At 36.0% G+C, this 16,404-nt stretch overlaps 1 protein-coding gene across 3 annotated transcripts; it reads left to right on the top strand.

Moving 5' to 3' along the window:
• The first annotated feature begins 83 nt into the window (after positions 1–83).
• LOC121976320 (chaperone protein DnaJ-like) lies at positions 84–16,230 on the top strand. Of its 3 annotated transcripts, XR_006110604.1 has the most exons (12): positions 84–450; positions 1,644–1,712; positions 2,109–2,201; positions 2,383–2,504; positions 2,868–3,063; positions 3,731–3,906; positions 5,169–5,298; positions 6,871–7,031; positions 7,663–7,757; positions 7,968–8,067; positions 15,860–15,963; positions 16,107–16,230. XR_006110604.1 is itself a non-coding variant. In XM_042528439.1 (11 exons), the coding sequence occupies exons 1-11, from the start codon at positions 175–177 to the stop codon at positions 15,903–15,905; spliced, it is 1,464 nt and encodes a 487-aa protein (XP_042384373.1). In that variant the 5' UTR covers positions 84–174; the 3' UTR covers positions 15,906–16,230. The 3 variants fall into 3 exon arrangements, 2 of the variants coding, with proteins under 2 accessions (XP_042384373.1, XP_042384375.1); XM_042528439.1 differs by having other exon boundaries at positions 15,860–16,230; XM_042528441.1 differs by having other exon boundaries at positions 85–450; positions 7,666–7,757; positions 15,860–16,230.
• Positions 16,231–16,404: the final 174 nt, after the last annotated feature.

Genomic DNA, 16,404 nt, shown 5'->3' with positions numbered 1-16,404 from the left:
TAAATGGTCTTTTTAGTGAAATGAAAATAAAAGGGTCCTTTTGATTTTTTTTACCAAATAATATTGTCCGCCTCTTCCACGTTCTGGTCCATACAAAGCCGCAAGCGAACTAAGGAAATCGATCTTCCAATGGACTCGCAGTAGAATCGCAAATCCAACCACCGCTAAGCTCCAATGGCGCTCGCTCTCTCTTCCGCCTCCTTCCTCGTCGCTCCCTCCAGACCCACCTCCTCCCCCTCCTCTCCTTCCTCCGTCGGCGCCTGCCGCACCGCTCACTTCCGCTCCCTCTCCTTCCGCCCTCCCCGCCGCAAGAAGCCCCGCTGGCGTCGCGCCGCCGATGGATTCTCCAGATTCGTCATCGCCTCCTCCGACTACTACTCCACACTTGGAGTGCCCAAGTCTGCCGGCATCAAGGAGATCAAGGCCGCCTACCGAAAATTGGCTCGTCAGGTACTCCTTTCTCCTTGTGGTTTTTGATGTTTATGGTCTTTCCTATTGCCTCGTCATTCTGGGTATGAAGAATTTGGAACAAAAATTGTTGTTGTTGTTTTTTTCATCACTACAATCCCTCAAAATTGTTGCTTATCCTGGCGTTGTTGGGACTGCTTCCGTGGTATTTGTCTGTTAGAATCGGCAAATGTAAATGTCCTGTAACAAAGTATTCCATCTGAAATTAGAGTACTCGAGCAACTGGTTCATGGAATTGGAGGTTTCCTCGACAGATGCCATTTAGATTGTTTAGTCGTGTGTTCCTCATGGTTTTGTAACTAACTTCACCTAAACCCAAAGCGTTCCACTTCTTCTCTATTTTCTTGGAGAAAACAAACCATGAAGATGCACAAATACCAAAGTAGCCACTATGAGTAGTCTTTTTGATATACTCGATTTTTTTTTTAATTCAAGTCGCAGGATTTATGATTTCTAACAGTCTGCATTACTCTAATTTTTTGTTTCTCATTCTACCCTTATATTCTTATAACTATTATAATAATTATCATATGAGCAGTTTAAGTGGAGCTCTATTTACCTTTCTCTCTCAAAAATTAATTGTCTCTTCAAGGATTTCTTGCCTTTTATAAGTTCATATAGTTTGATTTGTCCATTCGACCACAACTTATTATTAGAATCTAGTGCTTCCTTCTCATATGTTTCACAAATTCATGCATATGGTATTTTACTATATTAATGTGAACATAACAATATTTGAAGATTATATGAACTTCATAAAAATTTGGTTTACTTGAAAATGTAAATTCATATATCACGTATAGCCAATGATCTTTTGTTATTCGGTCGAATCATAACCTTGGCTTCAGTCTTCTATTGCAGACATTCATGGATATTTGTTACTCTTTGGGACACCAAAATTTGTATGGATCATTAGATTTATCTGTGCTTATGTGAGCATTAGTAAGTCTAGGATAGCATGCTATCTACATTATGTTTTCTAAAGGCTTAAAACACTTTTAAGATCATATCAAATATACATATTTGCAGATTTTACAGATTCACGCAATAAAAATATTGATGTTATTCAGTATGTTTGGAGAAGTTATTTGATCATGCTTAGCAAAATTCACTTGTGAATCCTTTATGCCTCATCCACAACAGTGTGCTGAATTTTTTTGGTTTGTTATGTTTAGTATCACCCTGATGTCAATAAACAAGCTGGAGCAACAGAAAAATTCAAAGAAATAAGCACTGCTTATGAGGTACTTTTTATTACTCGAGTTTATTTAATTTTTGGTATACTCTTGTTACTTCTTTAGTTTTTTTTTACCTATATTTGAAACCTTATGATGACTTTTTTCAACCATGCTTCTAGTATATCTATCATTATATCAATCAACATGTAATTTAACATTATGATTATTAATACTAATTCTGATACTCCTAATATTTCCTCTCATGCTGTAGTGCAAATACTATATATGTCCAATTTGTATACCTATGAATTGTATCAGATCCTTCACAAATTTGGTCTGGATTTTGCAATTGGCTATTATAAAATCCTGTCATTTACATATATAAGTATGTTATGTTTTAACAGTTTAGTTATAATATGGTTTTTTTCCCCCTCTTCATGGTATTGCTTATGTGTTTAAAAGGTGCTGTCAGATGATAAAAAGAGGGCTTTGTATGACCAATATGGTGAAGCTGGAGTGAAGAGCGGGGTAGGTGGTTCAACTGGAGCATACACGGTAATGAGTTGTGACTATGATTTCATTCTTACCTATCCACAATATAGAATTTTGTAGCCAAAGGATTTATGCCAGCATTCAAATAATTTGTGGTGATGATAACTTTGCCGACGATCACTAAAATATTTAGATATATGAAGTGAAATTATTAAATATTTTTCATGTCTTCCCTTACTCGCAGACCAATCCTTTTGACCTATTTGAGACCTTTTTTGGTGCGAGCATGGGTGGTTTCTCTGGTATGGATCAAACTACATTTAGAACACGTAGACGTGGTGCTGCTACAAAGGGAGAAGATCTACGGTAAGCTACATTAAAGATATTATGACAATTTTCGTGTTTTGAAATTATAATTCTAGCATTTTTTAGTTATGCTTCATGCTAGTGCATTTGACTTTGGACTGATTCTTGAACCTAAGATAATGTGTTCAGGTTAATAAAGATGTATTTGTTACTAGCTCTTATGTATTGTCATTTAGCACATGCAGTAAGAGAACTCATTTGTCTTGGATTAAGTTTTTATATTCAATTATTTACTATGCTACACAGCTTTATATTGATTTATGGTTCTACCTCAATCCTTATCAGATTCATCCAGCTACCCACATTTATAAGAAAAAGAGATTGCATTACAGAGTTATTAACTGATACTTGGAATATTCTTAGGTATGACATAACTTTGGAGTTTTCAGAGGCTATCTTTGGAGCAGAAAAGGAAATTGTATTGTCTCATTTGGAGACGTGTGATATCTGCACTGGTACAGGATCGAAACTTGGCTCCAAGATGAGAATATGCTCAACTTGTGGTGGTAGAGGTCAAGTAATGCGAACTGAGCAAACACCCTTTGGAATGTTCTCCCAGGTTTGCAAGTACCTTTTTATCATATAGTTGCTTCTGCTCATTAGTGCACATTTGGTTGGGCGCAATCCAACGACTTTTAGATAGATGGGACTCACATGGTTTGATGATAACATGGTGAATCTAATAACTTTAGGGAAATCAGAACTTTATGTGATAAATAATGAAAATTTGGGAAACGGAATTAAGAATCTGTGAAACATCATAGTAATTGCATTTGAAAATTTTGGTTTCAATTAAAAATTATGGTTAAGAAATTCAAAAATTGTGATGTTGTATTAGCATGTAATACTGGATTGTTGTTTTAATTAACTCTTATTTAGTTAAGCAAAGCAAGAGGCACATTGGAAGTGATGCTAACTCCAGATCTCTTTATATTGTTCAGTGATGATGGACCAACTTGATTTGTTCAGCTTCTGCTTCAGTATTAGGGCACATATTTTGACTATGCATTTATGATATGACATTTTATAGGGACCATTGATTGGCATTACTTCAAATGAATTTTAGCTTACAGAAAGTCATAAACAATAACAACAATGATAAGTCATGTTAGTCTCAATTATGAGTCTATCGTACATGCTACTGCAGTTTTCTTGTATGCAACTATGTGTGAAGCTCATTGCATGAAAGCTAATGTCCTTTGCACTAAGTTTCTGCTCCTCCCTAGGTTTCTGTTTGTCCATCTTGTGGGGGAGAAGGTGAAATTATTTCAGAATACTGCCAGAAGTGTGCTGGGGAAGGACGCATACGCGTTAGAAAGGATATCAATGTAAAAGTCCCACCAGGTGTTAGCAAAGGCAGTACTCTTCGTGTAAGGGGTGAAGGTGATGCAGGACCAAAAGGGTATCGGAATCTATTTACCAGGATTAATTTATGTATTCTTCATTTGTTTGAAAATTTTGTGTCTGGTTCTTCCTTAGTTCAGAAATCTGTATCCTTCATATCTAAAGTGTGATGGTCTGCAGAGAAGGAAAATGGTTCTTCTCTGCCTGAATCTAAGACAGGTAACTAGGGGAGAGCACCTCAAAATTGGTGCTCTCCTCTCTCTGTCATGGTAAATGGGCTCTTAAGATATTAAAAGTACAGCGTATGTGCTTCTATGGACAACAATCATCCGGGGTTTGGTGTTAGTTCAACTCATACATCAGCTATCATTCTTACTAGGTTCTTGGCCCAATAGTGTAATCAGAAACTTAAGAATCTAGCTCTCATGGGATCAAAATTTGAAGTAAACTTAAGTTCCTTTGTTCCTGTCATTCACCTTGAATCCAAACAATCTAATTGAATTCTGCAACAAGTGTAATCAGACCGACCATGCTATGATGTTAAGTGATCATTTATCTAATTTTGAGTAAAAAGAGAGAGGATATTTACACCTGCTTTTAGTTCAATTTTCTCAATCATATAATGTGCTGAAAGCTCATAGATGATGAAATAAGTTTAGTACTAACTATGTTGAAAGATGATTTGTAGATTTCATAGTTTTACGATTCAAATCAATGAGGAACAATAAGAGGGGAAGAGGGATGTCTAGAAAAATGAACACAATTAAAAGATATTTAAATGATATTGCAATTTCTAGAAAAAAAGACCAAATTTAAAAAGGATTACGACTATTGGTTGAAACTTGTTGTTGTTATTATTTAAAAGCACTCCCCTCTTATCTTCTTATAGTGTGGTTTGACCAAGCTCATTCAGCTTTTAGGAAGTATGAAACCAATAGCTTTCATGCATGAATCTGACTAAAAATGATATTGATCAGATCTGTGTTACTGGGGACTATGGCTCTTGAATAATTTCAGGTTGAACGAGTGACTGTTATGGCAGGTTTTACATTAGCCTTATTGTGGGTACGTTAAAGTGAGCCTTAGTCAAACTACATGTTTTGCATTAGCTGAAGTTGTATGTGTAATATGTCATAGATGCATTTATTCCAGACAACGATTTGCTCCCAAGCACACCACTTTTTCTCCAGCCACTTTTTCTCCGGGGTAGTGTTAAATTGTTCTTACACATTGATTTTCTGACATGGTGACTAACTATACTGCACTATTTTCTATTAGAATTGGCTAATGGCTAACATGTTGCACTTTTGTTGTTTTAAGGGGTCCACCTGGTGATCTTTATGTATTCCTGGACATTGAAGAAATTCCTGAAATTCAACGGGATGGCATTAACTTATCCTCAATTGTTACCATTAATTACATTGAAGCTATCTTAGGGACAACTGTTAAGGTGATGCCTGAACTTCTTTTTTAATTTTTATTTTACTATCGCTAGAGAAATTGGACCAAGTTCAAATGCATTCACTGTCGCTCAATAAAATGATTACCTTCTCTTAGAAAATCTAGTGCACATTTATGTCTAATGAATTGTCTAGGCGATGAAAGGGAAATGAGAAAGGTTGCATTAGAATTGTGTGTACTGAGACTTCTAATGCAAGGGCTTGTCATAGTTTCCATTTTAAATGGTCATGTTAAGTACTGACTATGAAGCGGAGTCTTGGTACAATGATTAAATTATTGTTGTGTAACCTAGAAGTCACGGGTTTGAGTCTCATAAACAACCTTTTGGAAAACAAGGTAAGGCTGCGTACAATAGACCTTTCCCCGGGATCCCACGTTGATGGGAGCTTCGTGCACTAGGTTGCCCTTTTTATGTTAGGTGACTATACAAAGACTTGAACTCCACTTAGATTTGCTCACTTTGTGTTCTTTTTTGGTTTCATGATCAAAATGAGGCATTATTGCTTCAGGCAGGGAAGTGTGTGTTACTCATGCCTACAAGTTTGTTCTATTGTTCCTGCCAACTGGCTTTTCCTGGTCATCATGGACTGCTTCATGGAAATCAGCCAAACTCAGTGGATGCTCCTCTTGTCTTTGTCTTGCTTTGTAACACCTCACTTAAGTCTTGTGAAACTGGTCGGCTAATGAGTTTATACAGCTTAAATGAGTGAGTTATTATTAATTTGGACCTAAGTATGTAAGATTAGTGGTTGGGATTCTCAAGTTAATGGACAAGCTCTCCTTGGGTGCTTCATGACATTGTATCAGAGCTACATTTTATCCTCTCCTCAAAAACTGACCTATACCTATTAATACCCAAGTACTCACGGAAGTATTCTATAAGTCAGAACCTCTCTCTCGTAACTGATAATATTTAAGCTTGGTCTTGGTTTTTTAGTTGCATGATTAATTGCAATTTCCATTAAATACTTTCTTTTTGAGAATTAGAATGGTTTGCCATACTATTTGAAGGCAGAATAAAGTATTTCATCCACATAGTTTTGCATTAGAAAGAAACAATTTTGAATAGGAATCCTCAAGGACGATGAAACACATTAAGATAAAGAAAGGAAAATTGGAAAGATATGCTGATGAAAAGTAACAGATTGATCAATACAGATTTGAAAAGTTTCCCATGGAAAGATTATTCTGCAGTGCAAGTATGCTGATGAGAATCCCAACTGATCTTTGAGATTGTGTTAAAGATTTGATTCAGTATCAGTTATCCCAAATTAAATTATTAGGAAAATTTCAAACTACTGATTAGGTCTATGTTGTAATATTCCTCTCATGGCCAATCTGATCTAAGTTTAGAATTATGAGTACAACCAGAAAACGTGAAGATGGCACAGGAATAAGCCAACTAGGGGAGATCAATTGATTAGACAAGGGCACATAAATTAAGAATAACAAGGACAAGCTAGGTTTGAGGTTTTAGTATTTGTGAAAGTTTTCTCTCCTTAGTTCTTTCTCATAGTTCAATGTCATAAATGTCTGATTTTTTGAAAACATGCATTGACAGGTCAAGACAGTTGATGGGATTAGTGAACTTCAGATACCTCCTGGTACTCAACCTGGCGACGTGGTTGTTCTAGCAAAAAGAGGTGTTCCTAAGTTAAACAAGTCATCAATACGTGGTGATCATTTATTCAATATCAAAGTAACTATACCAAATCGTATCAGGTTGACCATTTCTTCTATCAGCTACATTGTCATTATATCTTGTGTTTGAAAAAGCTGCTTCTGGTATTTGAAATGTGGTGTTTTGTCCTATATACATCCACATACTGCATGTCATTTGTTTCACTTTGCTCGTGTGTATGTGAAACATCTTCATCATAGAAGGTTTTCCAACTGATGAACTATTACACACTTTGTCAACATACAATACTCTTGTTAATGAGCTACAGTGAAGTTCATGCTCTCAGTGACATAATGTAAATATACAGATGTCATTTGAACTTGGTGCTGACACTTAAGAAAACTACGACAGTAATAGGCCATGAGTCCTAACTATTCGGCTTGACTACATGAATCTTACCCAATTGATTGACTAATATGGATAAAGTCCATGCTAATAAGATTTTTGGCATGGTTTTGTTCCAGCGGCATGAAGCGACCTTCAGTCGTTTTGACTTTGGCTTTGGGATCATCATGGTCATCTTTTAAAACTAAGTTTCTAAGCATTTAATCTCATGATCTACCTTGCTTTTTTTCCCCCAATATTTTGTCGACATCAAATTACTGGTTTTGGATGAGCAGTCTTCTTGTTCTGTCCTCATGTATTTCTTATATACACTTCTGTATATGTCAGCAGTGGAAAGGAACGAGAGTTGCTTGAAGAACTTGCATCTTTGAGCAGTAATTCCGTCCCCCGCGCAAGCTCTCGCTCAAATATAAAAACACAGAGTAAGATCAAATTTTTTTTTTTAATTATATTGCTGCTTGATATCTGTTAAAACTAATTTAGGTAAACGTAAGAAGTTTGAGTTTCTGAATTTGATGTTAGATATAAGAAAGAATTCACCAATACTTTTATCTGCCATAGTTGCTTATTGTGAGTATTGAGTTGGAAATGATTTATGATTCTATGGACAATCCTGATGTCCTTTCTTGCAGTTGACACAACAAAAAGCCAAACAATCACAGAGGCTCGGGATTCAGAGAAAGAGCAATCAAATCAAAATGACTTTTGGCAGCCGCTAAAGGACTTTGTCGGGTATGTCTTTGTCTCTATAAGAAAGCTAAGAACAATTTTTATATGCTTAGGTCCTTTGATATCAACATCCACAATTCCCTTTGTACTTTTAGTTAATTTTTGCTATTTTTCTTTCTTAATCTCATCGACTTTTTTCAAAGATTGTGATGAGCTCAGGGTTAGGTAATTCCATCAGCACCATTTTATTGCCATTTCTTACTCATTTTTCTCATCGAGTTTACGAGGCCAGGTCTAGATAATTCCATCCTACCATTTTCTTACCCATTTCTTCCCTACTTTTCTCCTCCAAAACCTTTTCTATAAGCTCTTCATATAGCTTACAATTTCATTTTTCAGCATGCGTTTTTCTTTCTCAGGATCTAGCTGTAGTATTTTATTTAAGGGCAAAAATCACAAGGGTGCCTCTTACTATCCTTTTCATCAAAAGGACATTTATTTTTCAAAAAAAAAAATGTCAAAACAACATCCAACATATTTCTCATTTTAAAAATACCTTTATTTTGTAAGAGTTGCGCCGTAGTTCTATAATGTGTTAAAGTAAATTGGCTTAATACTTTTTTTTTGTTTAATTTGATCAAATTACTTTTATAACAAAATACTCTTTACCAATTTTATCAAACTTGATCAAAATTGCATTAACTTGGTCAAAATTATTTTAAAATTGTTGCACCAGCTATGTTGTAGCTACTACAATAGTTTTAAAACAATTATGACCAAGTTAGTAAAGAATATTCTGATTAATGGTGCATACTTTGTGCACGTTAATTTTGATTAAATTGGAGCAATTTTGCTCTATGTTGTAGTAGCTACATCGTATCTCTTATAACAACTTGAGTATTTTTTGGATGAAAAATATGGTGGGGGTACTATTTTGACTTAAAAAAAAAATTGATCGCCCTTTTGATGAAAACAATGATAAAGGCCACCTTTTTTATTTTGATTTTTGCCCTTTACTTAATGTCCTACCTCAATCATACATTCTCTCATTTAGTTAGTATCATCTATCAATTTACTCTTCCTCTTCCTTTCTTTTCACTTTCAACATAGTGATAATGTTTATTCTCCATTTTGTTTATTTTGATTTAATTTCAAATATTGCTCCCTCTTTGGTCAATAATTTCAACACATGCACCCTTCAACATTTTGAGGGTACAAATCATGTTGTAATGTTCGACAAGAACCAACACTAGGTTAAGTAACAAATCTTGTTTAAAAACTTGAATTCCATCCAATTTTTTGTTGATTATATTTTGGCCTCATTAGTTAGTTTGGCTAGTATTTTTCTACCTAGTTGTTGCGACTGCAAAAGTTGATACATACAAAGTCATTAATGTTACGACACTCAGGAAGCTAAAGGGGGGTGATTAGCTCCAATCGCTTCGTCTTGTTGATTTGTTCCAGTGGAAAAACTCGAAGCAATGCTAACACCCAGATTTATTTGGTATCCACCTCCTTGAGGTGACTAATTCAAGGATCCACACAGTGCACACACTCCACTATGAAAAATACTTCTTCTCGAAAATAATTCGGAAGTGGAAAAACATCGTACAAACTCACAACAAGAAACTACAACAAGGAAATGAATACCCAATACAATAAACACCTAACTTAATCTCTTGTAGCTTGTAGATGCCTCTTGATGGTGGAAAATGCAACAAGATTTGTTCTCCTAAACACCCAAGAACTGGCGGCCAAAATGTGTGCAAGTGTTGCCTTTAAACCTTCATGAAAACCTTTTGCTAGGGTTCACTCGACGCCTCTAATCAATTAAGCTTTTCCCTTATCGATTGTCACGTGTTCAAACACTTGCAGAACGACTCTTTTTCCAAACCCTAATCGATTAGTGAGTCATCTCAATCGATTCAGAGAGTCTTAATTGATTACCCAATCGATTCAGAAACTCTTTGTTTGCTCGTGAAAATGCCTTAATCGATTAGCCCAATCAATTAAGCCTCTTAATCGATTGCCTCAATCAATTCTTCCTTCTTGCGACAAAACACTACTTAATTGATTGACCCAATCGATTAGCAATGGTTGGCTAATCGATTCTGCCATTATTTTCGTGATTTCTTTTCGCGAAGCTCCCAATCGATTAGGAATCCATCCTAATCGATTGGAGCGGCCACGATCGATTATCTCAATCAATTAGACTCAGCTCAATCGATTGCCTAGCCCTAACTTGCTTGATCCAAGTCTAGGGTTCCCTTACCCAACATTCAGTTAACTGTGACCTGTTAGGACTTCCTCTCATGTCAACTTCTCGTTGGACTTCCAATCACCAAGTGCGGTCATCCTTAACCCACTTGAATTTTCCTCTTGCCTAACCTCAGTTAGGACTCTTCCTTACCAACGTGCGGTCCTTCTTAACCCACTTGGACTTTCCTTTGCTTAACCGCAGTTAGAACTTTCCTTTGTCAACGTGCGGTCCTCCTTGACCCACTTGGATTTTCCTTTGCCTAACTCTCAAGTTAGGGCTTTCCTTTATCAACGTACGATCCTTCTTGATCCACTTGGACTTTCCTTTGCCTAACCGTATTAGGACTTTCCTTTGCCTAACTCTCAAGTTAGGACTTTGCAGACTTTTCTTTGCCTAACCCTTGAGTTAGGACTTTGCTTTGCTTAACCTCCAGTTAAGACTTTGCTTTGCCTAACCTCCAGTTAGGACTTTGCCCTTAACTTTTGAGTTAGGTCTTTACCTCGTCTAACCTCCAGTTAGGGTTTTTCAGTTAAGTATCCAGTCCTCCATGACCTGTTGATTCTCATCTCACATATCGTCAAAAATCTGGTCAGTCTTACTTATTTGACCTCTTCCCACATATTGTCCAAATATCAAAATTCCTTGAACGCACTAGAGCTTAATCGAACTGGTCAACCTTGACTCGAGGATGATTGCACCAATAATTTTCCAACAATCTCCCTTTTTTGATTTTTGACAATATATTTAAGTTAGGCTAACCCATTAATGAGAGTTTCTAATTTAAACCCTATAGTTTTCTCCCCCTTTGAGACATATCAAAAACTCTCCCGAGAGTCAATTTGTTCAAAAGGAATCCAATGAAAGTTTCATACCTTTCATTGTATCGTATGCTCACCTTTGAACATTTATCGTATGCTCACCCTTGAGCATTTATCCATAACAATGAAGGTTCTCAACCTTCATTGTCTTCTTATCCTTAAAAAAAATCTAAATCATGCCTCTAAAGAAAACATCTACCTCAAAACATATACCAAACTTCTATCATTGCACTAACAATTATTTAGAGTTCATAAATCTTTAGGAAACCCAAAATTGAAGTTATGAGGATAAAAAAGCTCAATATCAAAACTAAACCTCCTCCTTAACTGTAACTTAGTTCCCTTTAACCATTCATTTCTTATTTTCATCTAGAATATTTCCCTTAAATACTTATTAAAGCACTTTAGAGGGTTAGGGATGATTAACTCGACTAAACGTGACTTAATGGGATCATACCACTTAAACAAAAATCAATCTTCTTAATCAATTGGTTTCAGCTACCAATCGATTACAACATCTCTTAATCGATTAAAGTTGGGATTCAATTGATTATTGTGTGCTAATCAATTGCCCTAATCGATTAGTACCTCTTAATCAATCACTTGATCGATTCTGCGAGCCTCTGTGCAGAAATTCACTCCAATCTATTGCCCTAAACGATTGGAGTGTGATAATCGATTGACCTAGTTGATTATTATAATTGAATTTCTGATTTCATTTTTAGACCGAATTTCAGAAATGCATAAATAATACTATAAAATTATAAAAATTATAAAACTTTGGATTGACATTAGTTATATCATATACTATCATGGAAAATTAGGGTGTGTTTGGTTTACGCATGTTCCATTTTCATTTTCTGGAAAGTGCCGTTTTCTAGAAAATAGAAAATGACTTTTAGTCATTCTCCAATTTTTCAGAAAATGCTATCTATTTTTTTAGAAAACAGACATGGAAAATGCAAACCAAACACCATTTTTCAGAAATGCGCATTTTTCAAAAAATGAAAATGAAAAACGTGCAAACCAAACGCACCCTTAGTTTTCTAAGAAAATACCTCTCATTTTCAAAGATTGATACAAAATTGGAAACCATTGAAAACTTCAGTATTTCACTTTACTTTATATCCAACTAATCAATGGTGATTGCTATCAAAAGATAGACTTCATCAAGGTTTTCCAAAATGATTTTGAAATATTTTTCAAAACAAATTTCTAACTATGTTCTTTGGGCTAAATGCATATGACTTTACATTAGCTTTTCCAATGATTGAACTTCATATAATCTATTATTTTGATGATACTAAAACTTTAAAAAGATGCACTAAATCAACATCTTGAGTTTTGTTCATCCTATCTAACTTGTATTTAATGTGTCTCAAAAGCATATACAAGTCAAACCTATGGTCTTGTGAGATGTAAAAAGATTTTCCCTAAAACTAAGGGATCATGCATTTTTAACTAGGCATTTACACTTTGATCATCCAACCTAGAATGTCCATTTTCATTTGTCATTTTCTTAACGGTCTTCTTTAATTTATCAAGTCTTGACTTTAAATTTTTATTTTTTATCCTTAAATTCTCAAATTTAGACTTTCTATTATTTCCTTGAATATTCTTATTTTTAGGCACATGTCTAATTTGTTTTGGTTTTTTGCCTAAATTGTTTTCTACCTTCTTATCCTTAGGTAAGGTAGTCCTAGCATGAAAAGATTTAGAATTTTCCCTAGATTTTAAATGATTCCTATTTTTATGATAAATCACATTAAAATGATAGAAATTATTTCTAGTATGTTTTTTTATCATTTTTTAAATAAGTACCATTAACTAGTGGTACTTTAGTCTTGCCCTTAGAAGCGTCCCTTGATTTGAGCTTCCTCCTTTCTTCTTGGTTGGATTTTTCCCTTTGGACATTAGTTTCGTTAATGCCCCTTTTATTTGCACAAGAAGCACGCAATGTGCTCCTTGCCCTATCATATCATGAGGCCGACTTCTTTGATTTTTCTTTGACCTTAGGCGCCACTTGACTATTTTTCTTGGTACTTTGGACACTTGCTCTTGTAGGATCCATTTTCCATACACTCAAAGTAAATGATATGATTTTTATTTTTACAAATTGAAATTGTTATACCTTTAGTAGAAGTTTCTTCTTGCTATGGTGTCAATGATTGACGCTCCCCCTCAATCCTTGAGGTAGATGCCTCTTCAACTTCATCCTCGGATGTTGAGCATCTCTCAACTTCCGAATCCTCATGCACATGAAACAAAGAGTTTCCCTTTTGACCTTTGTCGTTGCATTCGATGAGGATGAGTCTTCATGAAGCTTTGCCAATTTACTTCATAGTTTCTTGGCATCTTGATACTCACTACTTTTGCACAAAATAGAGCTCGACAATTAATTAACCAAAATTTTGATTACTTTGTCGTTTGCCTCGCACATCTTGATTTACTCCTCGATCCATTTTCTCTTTGAGTCTCTTGGAGCTTCAAAGTTCTCCATTAGGGCAAACTATTGCTCTATCTCCATCATGAAGTAGTTTTTGACCCTTGATTTCCAAAGATCGAAACTTTCCAATCCAAATGGTGGAGGTACCCGGATATCGTATCCGAATTTATCTTGACACTCTATTTTTGAACTTGAGCTCATGAAATGATAATTTCTTGACTTGTTGAAATTAAGACTTCAAGCTTCAAAACTTCTTTTTCCTCTAGTTCGTTGCTCTCTCGGCGATTAGTCTAATAAAGAGCGACCTTGTTCTGATACCACTTGTTAGGACACTCCGGGAGCTAAAGGGGGTGATTAGCTCCAATAGATTCGTCTTGTTGATTTGTTGCATCAGAAAAACTTGAAGCAATGCTAACACTCAGATTTACTTTGTATTCACCTCCTTGAGGTGACTAATCTAAGAATCCACATAGTGTACACACTCTAATATAAAAAACATTCATTCTCAGAAACAATTCGGAGGTGGAGAAACCTCGTACAAGTTCACAACAAGAAAATACAACAAGGAAATGAATACACAATACAATAAATACCTAGCTTGATCTCTTGTAGCTTATAGATGCCTCTTGGTGGTGGAAAATGTAGCAACACTTGTTCTCCCAAACACCCAAGAATTGGTGACCAAAATGTGTATGAGCATTGCCGTCAAACCTTAGCGAAAACCCTTTTCTATGGTTCACTCGACGCTTCTAATCGATTAATTTTTTCCCTAATCGATTGACACGTCAGCCAACTCTTCAAACTTATAGAATAGCTTGAACCCTAATTGATTAGTGAGTCATCCCAATTGATTCAGAGAGTCTTAATTGATTACCTAATCGATTCCGAACTCTGTTTGCTCGTGAAAAGACCTTAATTGATTAAGCCAATATTTATCTATTGCCTCAATCGATTCTTTCTTCTCGCGACAAAACACTACCTAATCGATTGATCCAATTGATTAGCAATGGCTGTCCAATTGATTCAACAATTATTTTCGCAATTTATCTTCGTGAAGCTCCCAATCGATTAGGAATTCATCCTAATCGATCAGAGCGGCCTTAATCGATTATCCCAACTAATTGATTGTCCTAATCGATTGCCTAACCCTAACTTGCTTGATTTAAGTTTAGGGTTCCCTTGCCCAATATTCAGTCAACCGTGACCTGTTAGGACCTCTTCTCGTGCCAACTTCCCGTTAGACTTTCGATCATCAAGTGCGGTCATCCTTGACCCACTTGGATTTTCGTCTTACCTAACCTCAGTTAGAACTCTTCCTTACCAACCCACGGTTCTCCTTGACCCACTTGGACTTTCCTTTGTCTAACCCCAGTTAGGAATTTCCTTTGCCAACGTGTGGTTCTCCTTGACCTACTTAGACTTTCCTTTGCCTAACTCTCGAGTTAGGGCTTTCCTTTGCCAACGTGCGGTCCTCCTTGACCCATTTGGACTTTCCTTTATCTAACCGCAGTTAGAATTTTCCTTTGCCTAACCCTCGAGTTAGGACTTTGCGGACTTTCCTTTGCCTAACCCTCGAGTTAGGACCTTACTTTGTCTAACCTCTGGTTAGGACTTTGTCCTTGTCTAACCCTCGAGTTATGACTTTACCTTGCCTAACCTCTAGTTAGGACTTTGTCCTTGCCTAACCTCTGGTTAGGACTTTGTTCTTGTCTAACCCTCGAGTTTTGACTTTACCTTGCGTAACCTCTAGTTAGGACTTTATCCTTGCCTAACTCTTGAGTTAGGACTTTACCTTATCTAATATCCAGTTAGGACTTTTCAGTCAACTATCTAGTCCTCCATGACCTACTTGACTCTCGTCTCACATATCATCAAATATCCGATCAACCTTGACTTATTTGACCTCTTCTCATACATTGTCTAAACATCAAAATTCAAACTCGAACCCATTTGAGCTAACAATTAGTTGGTCTATTTGAACCTTAACTTTTTGCTATGGGATCAAAAAAACACAAGGCAGTTTCAAAGCTCCCCTCAATGTGTGATATATGCACCTCCTCAATTGCTTGTCCTCTTTTCATTCCCACATCGCTCGTCTTATAGTATATGAACATTCCTTTAGGCAGTTTGAGTTTCGTAAGTTTCAATCTCTGATGTTCGTTCATCAAAGTCGGTTGAACTTGGATCCGGACCAACAATCAATTCACGAGTATTATGAGTTGAAAGTTTGTATATGTATTTAGACTTTATATATCTTTTCCCCCATTATCGACCAACTTAAGTTTGCAGGTCTTGATAACTTCATGTTTAAGTGGATCACATACATCGCAGGTCTGTTGCTAATGGAGCGCTTAAATGGCTAAAAGACAATCTTTGATCCGACACTGCTCTTTGTTTTCGCTCGATCCAGTTCCTACAATCTACTCGAGGCTAAGGTTTGTCATGGCTGCCATCCTCATTTACTCATCGAGACCCTAGTTGCTGTTGATGATGGTCATCATCATGTGACAAGGATAGATTGGTTGGGGGCATCTATGTCGAGTTCTTTACATTTCGTCCCATGTTTTTGCGATCATAGATACTTCCATGTACAGCAAGATATCCATGATATCGACAACAAGCTGATTGCAACTACACTTTGTAATTCGAATCGAGCGGCCCAGCCCAACGGAGGAGGTAAATAAATGATTCTTTTTCATTCACTTGGCTTCTCATTTGGCTTCTCACGGAACTATCGAAGTGATACTTCAAATCTCCAAAACAACTATAAGTAATATTCTTGATCATTTTTGGCATATTGAAAATAATAATAATAATAATATCTTGTGTATTATTATTTTAAAAATAAAAATTAAATTTTAGAGAAATTAACAAAT

The sequence above is a fragment of the Zingiber officinale genome, chromosome 4B, assembly GCF_018446385.1.
Source record: "Zingiber officinale cultivar Zhangliang chromosome 4B, Zo_v1.1, whole genome shotgun sequence".
Taxonomy (NCBI): Eukaryota; Viridiplantae; Streptophyta; class Magnoliopsida; order Zingiberales; family Zingiberaceae; genus Zingiber; species Zingiber officinale.
Note: the sequence above shows the minus strand (reverse complement) of the source record. Positions and strands in the feature narration are given on the sequence as shown.